Source organism: Myotis brandtii, unplaced genomic scaffold, assembly GCF_000412655.1.
Source record: "Myotis brandtii unplaced genomic scaffold, ASM41265v1 scaffold431, whole genome shotgun sequence".
Classification (NCBI taxonomy): domain Eukaryota; kingdom Metazoa; phylum Chordata; class Mammalia; order Chiroptera; family Vespertilionidae; genus Myotis; species Myotis brandtii.
Genome location: NW_005366486.1, coordinates 1,704,840 through 1,728,707, shown reverse-complemented (window position 1 = coordinate 1,728,707; position 23,868 = coordinate 1,704,840). Strand labels below are relative to the sequence as shown.

The 23,868-nt window shown below is 33.8% G+C and overlaps 1 protein-coding gene across 3 annotated transcripts in view; it reads right to left on the bottom strand.

Annotated features, from left to right (window-relative positions):
• Positions 1 to 1,103: 1,103 nt before the first annotated feature.
• The window catches only part of ACTR3 (ARP3 actin-related protein 3 homolog (yeast)), a 58,676-nt gene continuing 35,911 nt past the window's right edge, over positions 1,104 to 23,868 (bottom strand). For all 3 annotated transcript variants that reach the window (XM_014546142.1, XM_005874293.2, XM_014546143.1), the window contains 9 exons: positions 21,599 to 21,709; positions 18,977 to 19,072; positions 17,020 to 17,127; positions 13,335 to 13,478; positions 11,283 to 11,456; positions 6,839 to 6,931; positions 6,505 to 6,630; positions 3,402 to 3,485; positions 1,104 to 2,310 (listed from right to left, as the gene is read on the bottom strand). In XM_014546142.1, the coding sequence (XP_014401628.1) occupies positions 2,215 to 2,310; positions 3,402 to 3,485; positions 6,505 to 6,630; positions 6,839 to 6,931; positions 11,283 to 11,456; positions 13,335 to 13,478; positions 17,020 to 17,127; positions 18,977 to 19,072; positions 21,599 to 21,709 (1,032 nt within the window). In that variant the 3' untranslated portion in view covers positions 1,104 to 2,214. The remainder of the gene's footprint in view (positions 2,311 to 3,401; positions 3,486 to 6,504; positions 6,631 to 6,838; positions 6,932 to 11,282; positions 11,457 to 13,334; positions 13,479 to 17,019; positions 17,128 to 18,976; positions 19,073 to 21,598; positions 21,710 to 23,868) is intronic.

The following is a 23,868-nucleotide window of genomic DNA, read 5'->3' as shown; positions in this document are numbered from 1 at the left end:
AGCTCACTCCTATAAGCACTTGCAGGGCAAAAGGCATTATCAGAGTCCTCTTGTTATCCCAAATAAGCATGAGCTTAAGAGAAAACATTTGACCTTCACATTCTTATCAGTTAAGAACATATTTCAGTATGTATGAGATTGTAATCTGCAGCTTTGTAAATGGGTCTTCTGAGCTTATTCATTTACTATTCAACCATCCCAGGTGCAAATGACATTTATGAGTGCTAATGACACTTTATTGAGCCAGGAGCATAAAATCTGTAATGTTTATCAACTTAGGTCTGTATCAAAAGGTATTTGCAACAGTATATATAGTAAGCTCCTATTTGTGTAAAATAAGGGAGGCTATATTCATTTAAATATGCACAGAAAGTTACAAGGACACATCGACATTTCTAACAATGTAATAATGAGAAAATGAGACAGAAGTTTGGTGAAGGCCAAGGGATGGGGACGTGGAGGTGGATGGAGATAGGCAAAGGGGGGAGGGAGAGGTAAAGGGGAGGACACCTGCAATAATGTCAACATTAACAATTTTTTAATAAAAAGAAATGACACAGACTAGGATGGGAAAGAAACCTACTTTCACTAGTTTTTTTTAAATAATGTTTATGAAATATTTTTCAAGTAAAAAAAGATGTTTGATACTGACACTACTACTACTATAGGACATATAGTTTGTTCTTTATTCCATACTCAAAGAATTAAGATTCATATAAACTAATAATTTTAAATATCCAGATTCATTCTAAATAAAAAATAAAGTTTACTCCCCGATTCTATCTTTATATTAAAAATAAACAACAAAAACACTTTGTTCTTTAACTTTTGGGTAGAGATATACTAATCATGTGTGTTATTTTCATGGGTAATGAACTTCAAGTGTTCACTGGTATTACTGCTTACGTTCTTAAAAGCTTGTAAAATCTCCCATCTTTGTCTTCTATAAATAACCGGATAAAATTTGAAGCTGACAAGAAATTTTCTATCATATACATTATAGAGATTTCAATGAATCCCACTATTCTAACAAACAGATATAACATAAAATACATAAGCACAAAGTAGAATGACAATGCTTCTAAAAAAAAAAAAAACATTAGAAAAGGTAATTCAGTTTAATTTATTTTCATCACGTTTTCTTCATGATCCAGAGATTTTTAAATGCAAAGAAAATTAACTTTTCATGATATGTCAGGGACTGGCACTAAAAAAATTTTCAGACTGCAAATGAGTTATACAAATGAAATATCAAATGGAGATCCAGTTATCAAAATGAAAGCACTCAACATATTAAAAGTTCACAATTATTTGTTTAGAGCACATAAAAAAGTCAGCTTGCTAACCAACTGTTTGATTTTAAAGAACTATTGCAGAGATTTGAAGAAAATAGATTAGTTAACATAAAGATTAAAGAGCTTGAAACAAGTATTAAAAAGAAATCTGTGCCTTTATTAGAATGGTGTTAGGCTTTAAATATATGAATTTTGGTAATTCATTTTTTATAAGAAATGACACTACAGAACTGCAATACTGGTCCAACAGTCTTGTCTTTACTTTTCCTTTGAAGCGACAAACAGAATGCGAATAATCAGAAAGCACTAGCAGGCATCAGTTAATCCAAGATACTAGCTTCTTAGTTCCAAAAGCACTTGCAAAGAAAACCATTGGGGCAGCACAGGGGGATGGCAGCAATTCATAACTGGAATCCCACGAGCATGTGTGTACATCAAGTCTCATGAGGCTATTTTTTGAATTTATCCTTTACTTGGTCACTTTTTTGTACTCAAATACTAGTTTTTCTTTGACTTTTTCCTCAAAGTATAAAAAGTATGAAATATAAACAAGCTCTTGCATTGCACACTTAGAAGTGCACAATTCAAGCATTATAGAGCTATCTACATACTGATAAATCCCATCAAATCTTGGATAATTCAATAATATACAAAATATCAGGACACAGAAAGAACTAAAACCCATTTCTTTTTGTTACACATAAGATTCAAATATTCAACCTAAAGAAAAACACTTAATCATTTTGGCGCTCCTCTATATTCGCATGTTGATATATTTATTAAAATATTCCTGTATAATTATGTTTGGTCTTATTATTTCAAGTCAGGTTTAAAACTTCAAAACCAGCCATCCAGACAAAACAAGTAATCAGAAAGATTCTTTCCCACCTCCCTAACCCCAATAACTATGAAGCCAATTTTACGACATGACTCCAAACACTGGATTGTGGCGACAAATGCTAGGTCCAATTTCTTCATAATCCTTTTTGGTGTGGCATACTTGGTAGAACTCAGGCTGAAAATAAAAACAAGTATTTTCATAAAGATCAAAATTCTATCCACTTTTCAATATGCTTTAAAATAGATTTGTTAAGTCTAAAATGTTTATTAGTAGTCCATCCACAGTACTTGAACAAAGCTTAGAAATTCCAGCTATACGTCTAACTCAGAATTAAAAAGGAGCATTTAACTTATGTCCATCAAACTCCTCCTCAACACCTATTTGTCTTAGATTTTGAAATTTTGAGGAATGGAAAATTGATTCTCAAATGCCAAGACTATTCTACTGAGACTTTCCCAAACTATATATTGAATCAATAATCTACAGAAGCAGCATTAATCTGAAGTACTGACAAATCACTCTTAGTGATACTACAAAACTTGTACTCAATCTGCTTTCCTCACTCAAGGTCTGGTATAGACAGACTATTCAATACTCTCAGTTATCTAGTTTCTCAAAGGGCAAAGCTACAAACTCAACTAGCTATATGGCACAAGTGAAGACAACTAAAATTAAGAAGGAAAATACTTTTATCTCTTATTTTTAAACGGTTTTAAATTCAAGGTTGTATAGTTTTCAATAATTCAGATAAAAGCACCTTAATTTTATTTAATACTCTGTGCACTATGAGATAAAATACCAATATTTAATAGGCTAATGATGTTAAAATACCTTTTTAAGAGGCTTTAAGATGTTTTGGTTTGGGAAGAGGACTCTCAGAATTCCCTTTACTTAATTTAGACCAGGGTACATCCTATCCAGTAAGACATTACTCTTAACTCAATGTTTTTAAATATTTGCACAGAAAAAACAATGACCTTCTCATATCTGCATTACCACAGGGTTCAAATAATTTCCCCTACAGATACATTTAAAAATTCTAAAGGCTCGCTCTAAAAAAATATCCAGCAAGCAAAGAAAAATATGGACATTAAATCCAAATAACTTGCACTTTTTAAAAATACTATGTGCATACATATCCAATTTTAAAACTTTAAAACATTTTTTAATTTCTCATTTTTCTAAAATTTTTAGGTATTCAAGGATTCTTCTATCTAAAAAATAAAATAAAATAAAGTTATAAAAGTAAGCTTCTTCTCATTTACCGTGGAAGCCAGCATCGATCCTCCAAACCAAACGGCATATCGCTGCATGTGGTGTGTAATGACTTGCACATCAATTGGTTTTGGCTAAAAAAAAAAAAAATATATTCAATAGTATATTAAAATAACTGTTTCTTTGGATCATTTGCCTTAAATTTAAATGTACATAATCAACTGTAATGTTTCACATACTTGAAAATAAATAAAACTTTAAAAGATGTGAGAGGCACACTGGGCAGAACAACAGCGTAGAAAAATATTAAGCTCATTTTTTTAAAAGCATAACCACACTGAAGTTGGGGTCAGAACTACTCCAAGTACCCTGTGAACAGGATTATGACTATGCCCTTAGGCTGAAGATAAAACTACACAAACACTGAACTCTAGTTAGTAGGCCTACTTCTCACAGTGATATGAACCAACAATTCTGAAGCTACTATAAAACATAGCCCGGATAGAGCAAAAACATAAATATATTATAGATAACAGAAGCCAGTTTTCTCTCTGTCCGAGAGGGCATTACAAATATGGAAAGGCAAAAGGCTAGAGCGAACCTCTGGTATTCTGGAACTGGCAGTATCAGCATGAATTCAGTTTTTAATTTACATAGAGAACTAGATATAGATGTTCACACACACACACACACACTAGCTCCAACCGCCAAGAAGGCTTAGAAACAGTGACACCCAGTAGCAATGAATATACTTAATGTCCAAAACTTGATTTCCTAATAGCATTTTCCACTAAAATGAACAAGGGTGACTTGGGGAGAAAAGGGCTGATTCCTGGATTGGAGAAGAAAATATAAAGGATGAGCCTGGAATATCTTGCTGTGCCAGAAAAGTAAGAAAGTGCTTGAAAAATACTGGGACCATATCAGAAAAGCTACTTCGAATGGATCCCATTGGCCAAATCTGAGAAAATCTGAACATCAAAAGTAATGACATTAATAATATTAATGTCGATATTAAATCACAATTATATTAACGATATAGCTGTGGAATAACATGAGAAATCAGTTTCTACAGGGAATGATGGAATATGCAAAATACCACTTGGCAATTACCACAGTAATAAGTATCTTAGGAAAGAAATATGGGTGTTAATATTAGTGGTTAAAAGTTTGATGAGTATCAGGATAGTTACAGAGTCTGAAAGTATCTTCCCATAGACTTCTCATTACATGTAAAAAATAATAATAATAATAATCACCTTATAGTAGAAAAACCTGAAAGATACACCTTTAACCAAATGACCTAAATTAACATACGGGACAAATCATATCATCTGTCCAGAGATAAATGCACTGAAAGGACACAACATCACTTCTGTGGTATTACTACCAAAAGTGCATAATCTGAACCTAATCACGAAGAAACATCTGACAACCCCAAAATGAGAACCATTGCAAAACAAATGACCTCTACTCTTTAAAAACATTATTGGTTAAAAAAGACTAAGTAATTATTCCAGACTGAAGCAACATGGTAATTAATTCAAACATGTAATCCTGGACTGTATCCTAGACCAGAAAAAATATGCATTTTTTTCCTTTTGCTATAAAAAGAACAATAATAATAGAACTGATGAAATTTGAATCAGATAACTAGATAACATATTGTATTCAAGATGAATTTCCTGATTTTAAAATTGTGATACCCTGTTTTTGGGAAAGACACTTTAAACTATTAGAATAGGCCACCATATATGCAACTCATTCCAAAACAATTCAGAAAAAAATTATTTTTGTATGTATAGGTATATGTATATATTTGTGTGTGTGTGTATATATGTGTGTGTATATATGTATACATATATGTATACATAAAGAAAATGTAAAATACTAATATTTGGTATCTAGGTGAACAATATATAGGAATTCCTACTAGGTTTTGCAACGTTTCTGGTAAATATGAAATATGAAATTATCTCAAAAAAAAGTTTTCAAACTTACAAGTCATAAAAAGATGCGGCTTATTATTATTTTTCTTTTTTTGGTCAAAAAAAGCTATTTGATTGCCATTAAAAATTACAGATTAAAAAGAAATAATGCCAGGTTTAGATACAGATATATAAAGATTTATGAAGACCTATAAAATGACTATTGACAAAATAAAGGGGAAAGAGGGAGAATCCTCTATCAAGTTTTCCCAGTATCACTAGATGTCAGTACAGCACTGATCAGCAAAATCCGGAGGGGTTTGGGGGCACGGGGAAGATCCCCCTTTCTTAATTAGAAATGTACCAGAAACTTAGAAATATGTTAAACAATTTTACTTTATTGAAATACTGAAAAACAGCATTTATTTTCTCACTTCAGGTAGCTATAATGAATCCTAAAAATTGAACCACTGATTTTCAACTGGTGAGCCACAAGAATTTTTAAAGCATGCAATACCAGACTATTTAGTCAGAGACACTGCCCTCTTTTCCCTTAGATTGTCAAATAAAAAAAATGACAACAATCAACACAACAGCCATCAGGTATGAATGAATCAAAATTATATCAATTTTTTGGTCAGATCAGCAAAAAATATTTTTTTGGGGGGCCGCAGAATTATAGTAATTAGTTTATGTGTGCTATGAAATGAAAAAGGGTTGAAAATCATTGAACTCTTAAACATACTTTTTAACGGAACTTCAAGGGGTAGGTTTAAAATAATCAAACTTTAGGGGCTGAAAACAGTCAGCTGTCATGTAATTTCTCAAAAGGCAGCAAACTCTACAGTGTTGTATTTTACTGTAAGTAATTTTGACTGATTGTAGTATCCCTCACTCTTGGTAATTTTCCAGTTGAATAACATGTGTTTTATTTAGCAACATATCCTCTCAATTATGTTTTGTGTCAATGTTCTACATTTATCAAGGATGAAACATAAATCTCTTTACAGCTACAAGAATATTTTCCAGAAACGTAGACAATATCCTAGAGGAATCAAATGATCAAGAATATAGATATGAATGTTTACTATTAACCATTCTCCATTAGAATATCCGACAGTTCTTCTTATTTTCCTAAATAAAAGCAAAAGTTGGCAGACATTTCCCATCATTATAATAATCAAGGCACCCTCAACCTCCCCACCAATTATAGAAAAAAACCAACCTTCAATCTACCGCCACTCAATTCCTCACTTAATTTCAGCCTGGCATCCACAGTTCTTTTCAAATCTCTTTGCAAGCGACGTCCGAAGTCCCTGAACATGGTTGACCCTCCAGAGAGGACAATATTCTATATTAGTGGAGAAAAATAAATAAGTAAACAAGCATGACCTTTATTTTAAAAGAATAAAAAAAACTAAAGATATAAAAAATGGTAATAAAATCCAATTATATCCTTTGAGGAGAGGTGTTTTAAATGTAATATTCAACAATGGACAGAAAACAAAGAAGCTTTTAAAAGTATGACCTTGAATAACAATTTAGCTGTAAATACTGACCTTGTAGAGAGGACGTCTAACATCAATAGGACAATTCTGAATTACTTCATCTACAACTTCTGAGATAGGTTGAGTAAAGTCTGGATTAGCAAACTGAAAAGTAAGTAAAGTTGGATATATAATAGAGATTAAATCACTACTGACTTAAATGTCACAATTAAAAATGAAGTTTTAAAAACGTTATTATTTTTAACCATAATGATTTAAACTATCAAATGACTTTCCATCTCAACTCTACCTTCCTAACCAGTCTGTTTAAAAAAAAGAATCTGAAAAGTTATAACACAAATGTACCTACTACCCCAAATAACCTCTACAACCTGAGAACCTGTCAACAGCTTAAGATATTTAATTCTCAAAACCCGGACAGAAAATATTAACAATATGACAGAAAATATGTGCTATTATATTCATTTTAAAAAATGTTATCAATTTGTTAATACAGAACTTGCAAATTCTCTATACTGATCTTTGTTAACCATACTCTTCAGTATTTAACTAAAACAATAATACACACACATGAGATATAATACTTTCCCTACCTTTAAGATAGTTTATCTGCTATACCATGAGCAAGTAAAATGCAGGAATAGGGTCTTTCATTCCTGTGCTATTGTTAGGTCAGAGGGAGACCAGGATCAGATGCATGCAGATGTGTGATGAGATAATGGACCCTCCCTGGAATTCCTAACAGGTCAACATGCCAAAACAGATGGCCACACAGATACCGGCTCCTCCCTCGAATCCACAAGGACCCCCACACAGATACTGACTCTTTCCTGAATACCGTGCCGACCCCCCGCGGCGGGAACTTCCTCAGCTCATTCTCCTGCCCCTCATTAAACACCTGTATAAAAAGAAACCCCCCTTTCCCTGTTGGCACAAATCCACTGGCCCTGCCTTTGGGGTTCGTGGGTCACCCAGGGACGCAGATTAAACCCTTTTCCTCCTTACTGACTCCACTCTCTTTGTTTCCTACGCTGCCTCTTGAGCCACCTTACAGCTATATCTCTGTGCCCTTCTCACAGTTTTTAATCAAGAATATACAGAAATGAAAAATTTACAGAACATTTAAATCTTCCCATAATCTGGATCCACACACAAAAAATCTGATTTAGAAAGAAATTAAGTCTGATCTGAATATATCTTTTGAAAAAGCTCAGGGACTATAGTGCTGTAGAAGCCCAGGTGACAAGTAGAATATGAAGTAAAGCAGCAAGCAATGAATACTTAGTAAATAAATGAAGGAAAAAATAATTCACAGTAAACAAATTAACGAATTGTTGAAGGTTATTCAATACTTTAATACTAGAAGGCTCAACCTAGGGTCCCTATTAAGAATATTTTTAGGCCTTTTCTTTTGCTTTCAGCAAAAGGATACCTTGCTTCCAAATGCTCCCTGATCAGGTCTTCATATTACCTCAAGTGGCTATTAGAGGAGGAATATTTTTCCTCTCCTCTGAAAAATTTATAGAGAATACACCCAATGAAACACAACAATCCAAATAGTTTTGTCAAAAATTTATAATTTCCTTAAAAAGAAAAAAAGCAAAGCACTAAACCCATTCCTCCTAAAAATAGTTCTTGTATTTGTGATGAATTTAACAGTTCAAAAATAAATATCCTTACTCTTTCGGACATTTTATCTTCAATTGTTCAAGTTCAGATGCCCATCCCTTCATCTAATCAAAACAAAAAAACAGAGCGAATCCTTCAAATGACAGAGGAACTATGACAGAAATATCTAAAACTACAGAAGAATCTTAAAATTCACTTGGGAAGTGACCCAGTTAATATACATAAAACAGGTCTAGTCTCAAAAAACACAGTGAACACACATCCTATCCTATATAATAAAAGCCTAATATGCTAAGTGTCCAGTCGTCCATTCAACCAATCAAAGCATAATCTATAATAATAAAAGGGTAATATGCTAATTAGACTGGACATCTTCCAGGCGTCCTTCCTGACAAAGCCCAGGCCGGAGGGAAGCCAGCCTGGGTCCCGGGTGCCTGCAGGCGGCCCAAGAGAAACAGACTGGGTCCCCGGTCCCTGCGGGGAACTGGAGGAGGGAAGCAGCCCGGGACCTGGGTGCCTGCCAGCAGCCAGAGGAGGGAAGCCTGGGTCCCGGGTGCTGGAGAGAAGCCGGTGCCGGCAGCCGGGGGAAGGAAGGCCTACTCTTGCACAAATTTTCGTGCATCGGGCCTCTAGTATGCTAATGATATGTTAAGGCTGCTCAACTGCTTGCTATGATGTGCAGTGACCACCAGGGGGAAGACAGTCGACTGGTCGATCAGTCCTTGTGACATGCACTAACCACCAGGGGGCAGATGCTCCAACTGGTAGATTAACTTGCTGCTGGGGTCTGGCAGATCAGGACTGAGCGAGACTGACCAGACATGCCCTGGAGCCCTCCTGCAGCCCCTCCCTGGCTGACCAACTTTCCATGTCCCTCCCCAGCCCGATCGTGCACCGGTGGGGTCCCTCAGCCTGGCCTGTGCCTTCTCACAATCCGGGACCCCCTCAGGGGATGTCAGAGAGCCGGTTTCAGCCCGATCCCGCAGGCCGAGGGACCCCACTGGTGCACAACTTTGTGCACTGGGCCTCTAGTATCTAATATTGTTCTCTCTATTAAAAGCACCACTAAAGATAACTTTTAAAAGGCATAATCCCAGGAGGTCCACACTATGAATTCCCAACTTTCACCTGTCACCAAGGCAACAAGCTGCCTCTATCACACCATTCCCCTAAAACTGTTCCCCAGAACTCCAATAATCTGGATGCAAAAATCCATGAGTGCTTCTCAAGTTTCCTCTATTACTATACTTATCAATGGGCACTACTATTTAACCTCATTTCTTCAAATTCTCACTTCTTTTAACGTTAACACCACAATCCTTTGGCTCAGCTGCTCCATTTCAGCATTCTTCAGTGTTCTTTGCAGGCTCCTTACTCTGCCTGTCCATAAAGTGCTGGTGTTGACTAGGAGCCCACTCTTCCCCTTATTCCCACTCCACATCCTCTCCCTGACCATTCTCTTCCTTTGTTCCATGTGTGTTGATAACTTCACATTTATCCTCACTTGAAAACACACTACAGTTCAAAATCCTTAGAACCCAAGTGTTCATTTTGGAATCCTTTAAAGATGCATAATAAAGTCATGTCATGTTTCCACCTCACCTATTCTTCCCCTTCACTGTTCCTAATTTGAGTGGATGGCACAATATCTAATTACGATACAAACCTGGGAATCATCACAGATTCTTCATATTCTTACTCCTCTCACATCTAAGCATCAGTTAAGTCACGTTGCTTACTCACCTTCTATTCGTTCTCTCTCACCTTCTTTCTCATTCTCATTGACCTACAGACATTTAACTTTCATCTGAAAAACGGCAATAAACTCACCTGCTTCCAACACAATTCACACCTCTATTCCAATCTATCCAACCCAGTACAACCAGAGTGACTTTTTTAATACTACACATAAATCTGTGTCATTTCCATGCTGAAGTTTTCTGCATGACTACAGAATCCAGTAACTCCTTTACATAGCATATTAGTCCCTCATGAACACCAATCTGGATCTATCTCCTACTACTCCCTTCCTTTATACTTTTGTTATCTAGCTCTCTTATATCTCAGGACCTCTACCCAGCTTATTTCCTCTGCCAGAAATATATTCCCCTAGCATACCTGCCTAACAAACATCCTCTCATCCTTTAAGTCTCAGTTCAACTGTTATCTCCTCTAAAAAGTTTCTCTGGTTCTCCCAAGCAAACTTAGATGCTCTTTGCTTCTATTTCCTCACCTGATGCATGCATCCATTAAAGCAACTATACCTATTTAGGTATTCATCTTATTCTTTAAGCTCAGTAAGAGCAAGACAAATTAATTTTTGAATATTTAATGCTTAAACTGAGAACATGACAATTATATCCACTTATTATTTGCTAGAATAAGCAAGAGTAGGCATTTAACTTTAGTAATCCTATTAATAAAGTTGTTTCTTATAAGTTTTAAGAACCTTTCATTATTAAAAGCATGTATTTTTCATTAATTTAATATAGCCTGTGTGTCACTAACATTTCATAGAAACAGAGACTATTTTTCTAAAAATTAAATATTTTGTGATAGTTACTTGGTTTTTTTTATAATGGTCATTTTACATATTTAAATGATCAAAAAGTTTAAGGACTCCCCTCTTTCTATGACCCCACATAAGCCACACATATTAAAGATTTCATTCTTCTAAATACATGAAAATAGTAATTATTTAGCCTGTTTTGACAAAGGCCTTTTTAAAAATATATATATATATATAATTAACTATAGCATTTTAGTATACAAAAAAAGTTCTTGAGATTAACTCTCTTAAGTAATCTTATAGTTCATTGGTATTTTTTGCTGAGTATTATAAAAAAATTCCAACTAAAAAAATTACCTCTGGATGAAAGAAGATTTCAGGTCCCAAGAATCTCTCATAACCAACATCAATGGAAAATTCTTTCTTTGAGATAGCATTGATTCCAGTATACTGTTTAATCCACTTCGATCCATCTGTGTCATACTTGTTAAATTCTTTTACTAAATCTGGGCAGACATAACTATAGCGCTCCTAGAAAAACAAAGAAACAAGCAATTTATTCCTCTTGTTTTAGGAAAAGTACAAAAAGGGGGGAGGGGTATATTTTCAATAAACCAGAAACAAAAAAATCTTTAGAAAATAAAATTAGGAAATTAAGCTGAAGAAAATTTTATGTAGTAGAAATAAACAGTTCACCTCCTGGCTTCATATATGAATAGACTGATTTATAAATGAAAGAATCAAGTTCTACTATTTCAATGTTATTTCATGAAAATATTCAAAAGTGTCTTCCAACATTTTATACTGTTTTAGTAATTAATGGACTCTATATTCTAGAGAAGAGAAAGCATAAAATATACAGAACTAAAGAATTATTAACAATTGATAAATCCACACAAATTAATGTAGATCCTTAGCAGGAACAAAAGTGATTATAGTCTAAGTAAATAAGCAGGAGAAAAAAGGCTGAAAATATAAACTATTCTTTTTCACTATATCACCTGCACAACTGAATTGTTGCATATTTGGTTATATGTCCCAGGAAAAAGCTATCATCTAAAATGCAATTCAAAATGTTATGGGTTATAATATTCTATTTGTAATTTATGGACTTCTGACTTACAACCTCATTATTTCTTTTTAAAGAAAAATACATATTTCATATATTTTTACCTATCAATTATTCTACCCAAGATAGATACAAACATTATTATTGACAATCAAAGGACATAAAGGGAAAGAATATTAGAAAACAAAAGGCAATTTGGTTAAGTTATATGAGGTCTTCTTTCTCCAAACCTTGAAAATAGTAATTACATAGTAATGATCTTTCCCCGGCCAGGGTGGCTCAATGGTTGAGCATTGATTTATGAATCAGGAGGTCAGTTTATTTAATTCCTGGTCAGGGCACATGCCTGGGTTGTGGGCTCGACCTCCAGTAGGGGGTATGCAGCAATCAATGATTCTCTCTCATCATGATGTTTCTCTCTCTCTCCCCCCCTCTTCCCTTCCTCTCTGAAATCAATAAAAATGTATTTTAAAAAAAGAAATGATCCTTAAAAAAAAAAAACCTTCAGAATGAGCATCAGTAGTCTCTAGAATAGATTTAATTCAAACTCCAGATTTCCCAAAACTGCTAAAACAGTAGTGTTCATATTGTTTACATATTTAAGAATAATGTCACCAACTGTAGAGTGTGACGTTTGTCAGACATTTAGTAATTCCTTTACTATCTATAAAGTAGTAAATTTATTTTCATTCCTAACCTTTAAAGAGAATCATATAAAGATAGGCAAATTAATGAAGTTATTTTTGCCAGGTTAGATTTCCTTTTACATATTCAAAACATATGTGATAGGACCACTGAAAATTTGTAGGTATGTTGACAAATGATAAATGTAAAAAATGATGCTAAGTATTTTGATAATTTGTATGAAACACCGAAATAATGAAGACGTATGTAGCATACAATAGAATACTTACACAGCCTTCACATTTTTCTATTTGCCATAAACACTTGAGCTAACTATGCCAAAATCAATCAATTAAATCAAAATAATTTTGCAGCAGAAAACTTTCCGAATAAGGAATTCAGTGAAGAAATTGAGATTTGAGGACTATGAAGTGAACGAATTTATTTTACAAAAGGAAATAATCATGAAAATGTATGTTAGTCCTCTCAAATGTTAAGATGTGAGGAAAAAAGAATTGTTAATCCCCCCAAATTTCCTTACAAGAGATACAGAGAACACACACACACACACACACACACACACACACACACGTAATTAATAATTTTTAACTGGCCAACACGTGTTTTTTTTAAGTACCGTTCTTAAGAATTTTTCATGTTAGTATTTTAAATTTGATTTTTAATTTCTAACTGAATTACACCTCATCACTCTTTACCTTTACTGCCTTAGCAGTTTCCAAGGATTGCTCTGGAGGGATTCCTACTTCTCGGTCTCTCAGCAATTGCTGAATAAAATACGTTATATCTCGTCCTGCAATGGGAATGTGCTTAATACAGCTGCCAATCACATAACCTTCAGCCTAGAGGGGGGAAAAAAGAGTATCAAATTTACTGTCAATGTTTTCAAAATTCATATAATCTAAATAATTAGCTATTAAAGACCCATACCTCAGGTTAGTGTAGTCATATCTAAAGTATTGCTTTATCCCAGGATAATTCTTCTAGTCTTTATTTCTCAATTGTATTCCTCATAGTTACTTATCGTAGAATTTATAATACTGTACAGTAACAAGAATGAATGGCCAGCAACTTAATATTCTCTCATTGATAAGAGTTTATAACCAAGACTGAAATAACTCAATAACTTAGAAATAATGATTTTCAGAAGTAGTAATGTTTTAGATAATAGACTTCAGATGAGATGATTTTTAAATCTTCTAAAACTTCAATAAAAAATTTAGATTTCATTGTAGGAAATTTGATCATTAACTCAGAAGCTGGCTATCATTTTTTCCCAATGAATTAGGTACCAATTTCACAAGCTTCAGACATACCATGTACCATAATAATGCCAAATAATTAAGTTCTGAAGAATTCATAAATTTATTGATCCAAGTCAAAAGAACAAAAAATAATGTAGCAAAATTAAATTTCATTAACAAATGAAATGTCAGAGATGTCCTCATGTGCCCATGACAATAGAATAGGGATTGAATTCATTCTCTCATCTTAAAAATAAAACAGGACAAATTATATGAAGTTGTTTTTCAGATATTAGAGAATAGGCAGAGTAGAGCAGTGACCCTAAGAGAAGGGAAAACAAACAAGGTGAGAAACATTCCATCTTGCTGCCCAGGGAGAGTTCTTAGGCAGCAATAATGGGAAGGAGAACCCAGAGTCTGGTGGTCTCATTAAGCTGAGGATACAGAATCTGCAAGTCAGACTACTACAGTGGGAGAAGCTGCACAAAGAGAGCTCTGGAGATCTGAAGAGAATTATCACCTTAGCTGACTAGTAATCATCATGTGCATGTGAGAAAAATCAAGGCCAGAGAAAGAACCTCTGGAAAGGAGCAGGCAGAAAGAACGATTCCCAACTCATACACAGCTGGGAATAGTTTATGTTCCCACTCACCAGAGTTTAAAGACCTCAAACTCAGAGCACCTAGTAGTCTTCAGAAGAATATTGCCCCAACACTGGGGACAGAGTAGGCCTGGACATGCTTAATAATGTTTTAAAGGAGTCTCTTAAAGGATCAAACTGATTCTTAGTCACTTAACTGTGTCCCAAGAAAATATCTTAAAATATTAAGCAAGAAAGGAACCAGGAAAAGACAACCCCTGATCAGGAAGAAAATAAATCAATAGAGAAAGAAGCAGAAATGTCAAAGATATAGAATTAGTAGACAAGGACACTAAAACAGCTAATATACTCCATCTGATCCTGATCAAGAAGATCAATTGAAACATGAGGAACAGAGAAACAGAAGCTATAAAAAGACCCAAACAGAACTTCTAAGAACAAAAATACCTGAACTTAAAAATACAATAAATGTAATTACAGCACATTAGACAATGAATAAAAATCATGATCATGAAGACAGAAATAGAAACTCCCCAAAAGGGTATAGGAAAAAAAAGGTTAGAAAAAAATAGAGTATCAGTTAACTATGAGACAACTTTAAACAGTCTAATATACATGGAGTTTCTAAAGATCAGGAGGTAAAGGAGGAAAAGAAAAGATATGTGAAGAAATAGTGGACAAAAACTTCTCCGATATCATAAAAACTACAAATCCATAGGTCCAAGCAGCTCAATGAGAAGAAATGAAGAAAACCACATTTAGATACATCACAAATAGCTGAAATCTAGTGAACCTAGAATATGTAAAAAGATAACTTGACAGCAGCCAGACAAGAAACATTACATTCAAAGGAACAAACCTGAAATTATAGCAGATACTTTCAAAAACAAAGTAAGTCAGAAAACAGTAGAGCCACATCTTTAAAATACTGAAAGGAAGAAAACTACCAACCTAAAATTCTACACTAAGTAAAACTATCTGCCAAAAATGAAGGCAAAATAAAGACCTTTTAAAGTATGTACATAAGTTGAAATAATTCATAGGCAGAGGATCAGGACCATAAGAATATTAAAAACCAACATTCAGACAGAAAGAAATGATGCTAGATGAAAATCTAGACCTTCACAAAGGAATAAAGAGCACTAAAAATGGTGTGTAGGTAAATATAAAAGAATTGTATGTGTTTTTCAAAATCTCTTTTAAAGATGACTATTTATTATAGGCTGACTTGTGACCTGTCCCTCCCAAAATTCTGTTAACATGCTAATCCCCAATACTGTCAAAATGTAACTGCCTTTGGAGATAGGGTATTTAAAGAGGTAAAATTAAGTTAAAATGAAATGATTAGAGTGGGCTCTGATCTGATATGACTACTGTTCTTAAAAGAGGAGGAGACTGGAACACAGACACAGAGAAGACATATGGTCTACAAGAGAGCCCTCAGAAGTCAACACTGCCAACATCTTGACCTCAAACATTTTATCCTCCATATCTGTGAAAAAATTAATCCTTTAATTGTTTAAGTCACTCAGTTTGTGGTACTTTGTTATGGCTGCCCTAGCAAAACTAATATACAACTTACAATGAAACAAATTAATAATATACTATTGAATAAATAACATGTAGAAGTAAAATGAATGACGACAATACAGACTAGAAAGGTTATGAAATCTAGAATATTATTTGGAGTTAGATTGTGGTAAGTTAAAGTTGCTTACGATAAGCCCTGGAGCAACCACCACCAAGAAACAAGCAAATGACAATACCAAAAAAATATAGTATAGCTAATAGGTCAATAAAGAAGTAAAATAGAATTATAAAAATAACCCACTAACTCAACAGAAAAGAAGAAAATAATGATCAGTATAAATCTGAGCTGTCATTTTGAATCTATGAAGCACAGTAAAAAAGCTAATTTGTCATTAAGATTAGAAGCACAAAGGCCTTGGCAAAAAAAATGCTATCTCAGACAATAATCCAATCTGATGCATTTTTCTTAATATACTTTACTAAATTTAAACCATAAAGCCCAATCATATCTTGAGCTTTTTATTTAAAAAAAAAAAAGTTCCCTAAAAGTCATTAATGGTCATTGCTCACAACTAACTGCCATTTTGTTAATGTACTCACCAGTCTGAAATGTGTTAATTAAGGATGAGAGAGACTATCAACTGGCTAATATACACAAAGACACATCAAACTGGAGAAAAGAATTCCAAGTTTAAGAAAAGATATATTTTTTCATTCCATATACTCCAATTCATCATTTCCCAATTATAAATTAGAAACTATTGCTAATAAATTTTTAATTATTTCCTAATAGTACAAACCTATAGCAAAAGAAACATTTTAGAATTTGTTTAAAAAATTTTAACAATAATTTGAGCAAAATACAACTATAGTTGAACAAATGGCCAAATCACAGCTAATTTTTTAAGTATAATATTTAAAGTTTTAAAAAGTGGTATTAATTCATATAATTTAACTTGCCAGATGTGTAATTTGATGTCCTATTCAGTAATTTTAAAATATTCTTACCACAGGAATGACATGTGTGACACCATCTCCACTGTCTATTACCGTACCAGTCAATGTCCGTTCCCCTACTTGTCTTGAGGTCCAGGATGCAGCTAAGGCAAGAACGGCCTTGAATAAAAAGAAATAAGACAGGCAAAAAAGAGACAAAGACAGAGTTAAAATTACATATATTTTACTGGAGTATTTTATTCAGTTTTAAATGTAGTATGCCTGGAAAGAAAATATACAAAATTAATTTACACTATGCAATCAAATTATTCACATCCTACATTTTATTAAGACAAACTTACAAGTTTATATTTGCTTTCAGGCACATATTTATAAATTTTCCATATTTCAGTGAGAGCCTTTTTTCTCCTAAAGCCAAAAAAAATGTGGAAGACTAACATGAAATTGTATAGTATAAGATTGTCAAGACTTAAACTATGTTTATATGGGATAGCCTGTTACAAACAACAAAGCAAGAGAAGCGCACCACCAACCACCCAATCACCAGAATTATTCAATACAAGTATCACTCTTATAAGATTATCTCCAAATTTTCTAAGTGCAATATGCATCTAGGGATATATAACAACTTATCACAGAAAAGCCCTTGCACACTTCCAAATCCTATGATATAATTATAAAACAAAGTTGATGAGGTAACATTTTTCTGTGAAAAATTGTGGCATAGGCAATAAAGTATAATTCTTTAAAAAAGGAGTTTACAAATTAAGAAATTAACAGAGCTAGTTCATTTTTAAAAATCTATATTTCATACAATCCAAGCCTCAAATAAGATATATGACTAATATGCCGAAACCGGTTTGGCTCAGTGGATAGAGCGTCAGCCTGCGGACTGAAAGGTCCCAGGTTCGATTTCGGTCAAGGGCATGTACCTGGGTTGCGGGCACATCCCCAGTAGGAGATGTGCAGGAGGCGGCTGATCGATGTTTCTCTCTCATCGATGTTTCTAACTCTATCTCTCTCCCTTCCTCTCTGTAAAAAATCAATAAAATATATTTTTAAAAAAAGATATATGACTAATAATTAAAAACAGAACAAAACTGGCTTTTTAAAATCTACTTGCAATATAAACAGCTGAAAAATGGACCTAGAAAGATGTCTAAGCTGACCGCCAATTATAACACAGGATCACACTACAAACATTGTGTGCCACCAGAACTATAAAATAGTTTATATACTCATTAAGCATCTGTGATATACCAGGTTATCACACTTACTATAGGGTTAAAAAATAAGAGGTAAGTTCTGATCCTGAGGGGTGGGACAGAAGCTGTACCATACAGATATACATACAAATTAAGTACAATAAAGTATTGCAGGAATTTATGATATATAGGATACAGAGAGGCACAAAGGAGAAGGTGGTCAAATACACCTAGCAATAAATCAGTCAAAACAGACTGTAAAAAGAACACAACGAATGTTCTAAGGATAAATGAATATATATATATATATATATATACATTAGAGACCCAATGCACAAAAATTCGTGCAAGAGTAGGTCTTCCTTCCCCTGGCTGCTGGCACCCGCTTCCCTCCCACACCTGGGACCGAGCTGCTTCCCTCCGGCCCCAGCTTCATCAGGAAGGACGTCCGGAATGACGTCTGGAAGACGTCCAGTCTAATTAGCATATTACACTATTATTATAGATATGAAGTTCTTGACATGGCAGAAACACTCAATGAACTTTAGTTCCCTTTTTTCTGTCCTATAAAAGGATTTGAGTTAACCAAAAACCATTAATATACTTTAACACTTCTTTTCTACTGACTAAAACTCAATTTCCTATAATATGATTTCTAAATTATCAACTCAAGAGAGAAACTATGATATGCTTTGAGGTTATAATACATAGATAGATAGGTAGATAGATAGATAGATAGATAGAGAATTAAACCAGATTAAAACTTAAGAATCCAGAGTCTCTTAACTTATGAACTTGCTTACCTGCACAGCAATGTACAAGCCTGGAACATTGAAGGACTCAAACATTATTTCAGCGGTATATTCCCTGTTTTCTGGAGTATTCAGAGGAGGTTCAGTCTATTAAAAATTGAATAACATTTTAAATAGACAATATCAGATTATTTTGATAACTTAATAGACAATTTTAAATGAGAAATAATTTATTTCAAACACTGTATTTAAAAGTCATTAAAACTTAGAGGTAAAGAGAGACACAGTCAAAGAAAAAATAGAGAATTCAAACAGATCTAAACATATGCAAAAATGTGGTTATTCACATAAAAAAAAGGAAACTGAATTCCTCTCACATCACTTGTAAGAATTAAACATTGAGAAAGGGAAGGAAGGAGGAAGAAGGAAGGAGACCCAGTCAAATCACCTTGTAAACATCGTAATGAAAAACCTCCAGTGGTATTTGCTAATGGAAGAATCATCTATGCATTATTTATAGCAGAATGTACCTGATCTGGCTACAATTATAGTAAACTAGAGGCCCAGTGCACGAAATTCGTGAACGGGTAGGGTCCCTAGGCCTGGCTAGCGATCAGGGCCAATCCGCAGGGTGATTGGGCTGCCCCTGCTTGCACCTGCCTTGGCTGGCCTGGAACCACCTGCTCGCCGGCCCCACCTCTCGCTGCCACCATAGGTTGGGGCCTGCGGGCAGCTCCTGCGTTAAACATCTGCCCCCAGGTGGTCAGTGCGCATCATAGCAATTGGTCGTTCCCCTGCCTTGGCTGGCCTGGAACCACCTGCTCGCCGGCCATAGGTTGGGGCCTGCGGGCAGCTCCTGCGTTAAGCATCTGCCCCCAGGTGGTCAGTGCACATCATAGCAACTGGTCGTTCTGCCAGTTGTTCTGCCGTTTGGTGAATTTGCATATTAGGGTTTTATATAGCTAGATAAATCAAGATTCTACAAATTTATGGCACAGCTTCCTGAAAAAAATGTTATGTAAGTTACATAACTGTTAAGCAACTATAAAATGGAGATATTTACATAGTTCTCTTCAGTTTAAGTTATGTGGCTGCATACATCACTTAGAAACTTGTGTCTGGGTTAAGTCTGAGGCAAAAAGGACCTAGGGAACAGCACTGGCAATCCCAGATTTCATTTTTTGCTTATGTCTCATGATCATTTAATTCATTTAAATTATTAAAGTTGAAAACTGGGTAAAACTGATTCTTATGAGTCTGATATGACAATCCAATCCTTTTTGTTATCTCAAATACGTAAAGTTAAAAGGCAAAACTTTTAAACTTAACACAAAAGAATTATCTTTTTTACCTTGAGGAAAGCCATGGATTCCTTACATTTACAGAGCAAAAATTACAACAACAAAAAAGAATGATAAAACTGGATTCATTACAAATTAAATGTATTTTTTCAATTAAAAAAGGCCTTATAAATAAAGTTTAAAAAAACTAAGCAGGAATAGAGTTTTTCATATGTAAAACTTTTAATAAGCAAACTGCCTGATGTTAAGAGAGTTTGGAACTAGGTTCAACAATATGAAGATATTTAGCAATACATACAAAATTAAGCAAACTAAAAAACCAAAGCAGTTAAACTATAAACTCCAAAACAAACAGAAGTTCTACATAAAATATAATCAGAAACTTCATAAGGAAAACATACAAATAGCTAGTAAGTACATGAAAAAGTGCTCAATGTCATTAGTCATCAGGAAAATGCAAATTAAAACCAAAATGAAAAAGCTTACACACCCACTAAAATGGCTAAAATTAAAAATACTAACACACCAAATATTGGGCAGATTGTAGAGCAACCAACTTACTCACATCTTATATAAAAGGTTCTGAGAAAGTTCTGAAAGTTTCCTAAAAAACCTATTATGCACCTACTTACAGCAATACTGTACCAAAGTATTTATACAAGAGAAATGAAAACATATGTCCCCAAAAAGACCTGTATAGGAATGTTCTCAGTAGCCAAAATATTGTTAATAGTAAAAAACTGGCAACAGCCCAGGTGATCATCAACAGAAAATACATAGTAAGGCATATTCATCAAATGGAATGCAACCCAGAAAAAGCAACAAGTTATTGGTATCCTCAACAACATGGATGAATTTTTAAATGTTAATCTCTGGGGAATACGAATCAAGGGTTGGGAGACATGAGGAAGAAGAGTGCTGTTTTTTTATTTTCGATCTTATACCATTTAATTTTTTAAAGATAGATATGAACATGCAACTATTTTGGTAAAAAGAAGAAAGTTTAAAAATTAAGTTATATTGTATTTTTGTTGCCAAAAATTACAAATGAAATAATAATCAGACTACAATTAAAAAGGGAAGCGCCATATTTCCAACTTTTTCTGAACCTTACTATTTCTATCAAAAAGATTACATATTAATTATCAAAAGAATTTCTTAAGTGCCTAAACTTTGTTGTTTCAATATATTACTACTCTATTTGAACTCCAGAACAGAATAATCTTAAAGACCAAAGAGCTTTTTAGAGTCTTTTAGACATATGACAATTTAATAAAAAATAAAGCATGCCCTCGTGAATACAGATGTAATGAAAATATTCTCATTGAGTTTCTTCAAAACTTTCCTCAGTGAAATCACAATTTGTACTTACCAAAAGAAAATAATGGTCTTCAGGTTCTGCCCTTAAATATTTAAAGATCACTTGTTCCATAAACTTTTCCATCAAATCCCAATCTTCAACTATACCATGGCGAATTGGCCACTATTAAACAAAAAAAATAAAATACAAATATTATTAACATCAAAATAAACTACCAAAATTTAAAAACCCAGAGAATACTAGACCATTAGTGAATATTAGAAAAGGACAGCATTTCTTAGGTGTGATAATCAAACTGTAGACAATTCTTTTCTTTTTTAAAAAAATATATTTTATTGAGTCTTTTACAGAGAGGAAGGGAAAGGGATAGAAAGTTAGAAACATCGATGCGAGAGAAACATTGATGTGCCCGCAACCAAGGTACATGCCCTTGACTGGAATCGAACCTGGGACCCTCCAGTCCGCAGGCCGATGCTCTATCCACTGAGCCAAACTGGTTAGGGCTGTAGATCATTCTTTAGAGATTCATACATAACTATTTAGAAATAAGTTAAATTATCTCTACAATATATTTTCTGGTGATTCAATTAAAAACATAATGCAAACATGTTAAAATTATAATGTAAAACATAACGTAAAAATGTTAAAAATTGTAAATCTAGATGGAAGATCATTGTACTAGTCCAGTGATGACGAACCTATGACATGCGTGTCAGAGGTGACACGCGAACTCATTTTTTTGGTTGATTTTTCTTTGTTAAATGGCATTTAAATATATAAAATAAATAACAAAAATATAAATCTTTGTTTTACTATGGTTGCAAATATCAAAAAATTTCTATATGTGACACGGCACCAGAGTTAAGTTAGGGTTTTTCAAAATGCTGACACGCCGAGCTCAAAAGGTTCGCCATCACTGTACTAGTCTGTCTGGATTTCTGAAAATTTTGTAATAAGCGAAAAATTTAAAATTAAGCCTATGATAATTATAGTTTACTTACAATTTCCTTAACATTTAATTTATTAGCTCTTTCACAAATATTTGCTATGTGTCTAATATATAAAACACAGTTGATAAGTATATAGCAATAATAAATCAAGCATGTAAAATTAAAAGAGCCGAAACCGGTTTGGCTCAGTGGATAGAGCGTCGGCCTGCGGACTGAAAGGTCCCAGGTTCGATTCCGGTCAAGGGCATGTACCTGGGTTGCGGGCACATCCCCAGTGGGAGATGTGCAGGAGGCAGCTGATCGATGTTTCTCTCTCATCGATGTTTCTAACTCTCTCTCTCCCCCTTCCTCTCTGTAAAAAATCAATAAAATATATTTTAAAAAAATTATTTGTAAAGAAACATGCTTTCAAAACTGAGCCCCAGGGTACTACAGCAAATTGACAAAGACAACACCAATTACTTTAAATTTTTCAGGAAAATAGAGTGACACTCAAAATCAGTCTGACACTGCGTATCTTACTAGCAGAGAAATTCAGTTTCAACATTAGGTAATACTACATATATTATTTTCAATAACATCACTTCTTTGAGAAGCTGAGTTGCCAGTAGTTGCTATAATAAAAACTAGTACCTTCCCCAAAAACTAATGTAAAATAAGAAATGCAGGAGGAGATGTGCAATCTGATTCCAGGTGTGAGAAGTTGTGAAATACCTAACAGGCATTTACAAATAAAATTGTAATTATTTAACAATTAAGTATTTTCCTTTCAAATAAGTGTCTTATTTTTTCAAAAGGCTATTTAGTTCCTTAGACCTAGCTGCTTAATAAAGAAGCTGTTAGATATTTCTTTTGGTCTAGATGTCACTCTAAACAATCTTACTGAGACACTAAAGGCATTGAGAAAATTTGTGAATCTCTGCAATAAAATACAGTTCCACAACACATATAACTAACAAAAGATTAGTATTCCAAATATATAAAGAATTCCTTAAACAATCAAATTAAAATTTATGCAAATTTTTTTAAATATATATAACAGAAAAAGAAACAAACAAAATATACAGTTCCATGCACATAGTACTCAATACCTTACACTGAAAGAACAAATAAACCTCCTATAGTCATTTACTCAGTCATTAAACCTATTATCAGTTAATCCCCAATATCCACATCTCACCCTAGACTTCTCCATACTTTTTAAGGCATTATATTATGAATTTCCTTGCTTTAAGTAAGGAAAAACATGTACTACATCATTCATTTTATAACATTACTGAAGTTTACATATTTAAATAGTCTAAATGTTATTTTATTGTGTAGCAACTGTGAACCATTGGCACAAATGCTAAGGACATGAACCACCTGCCC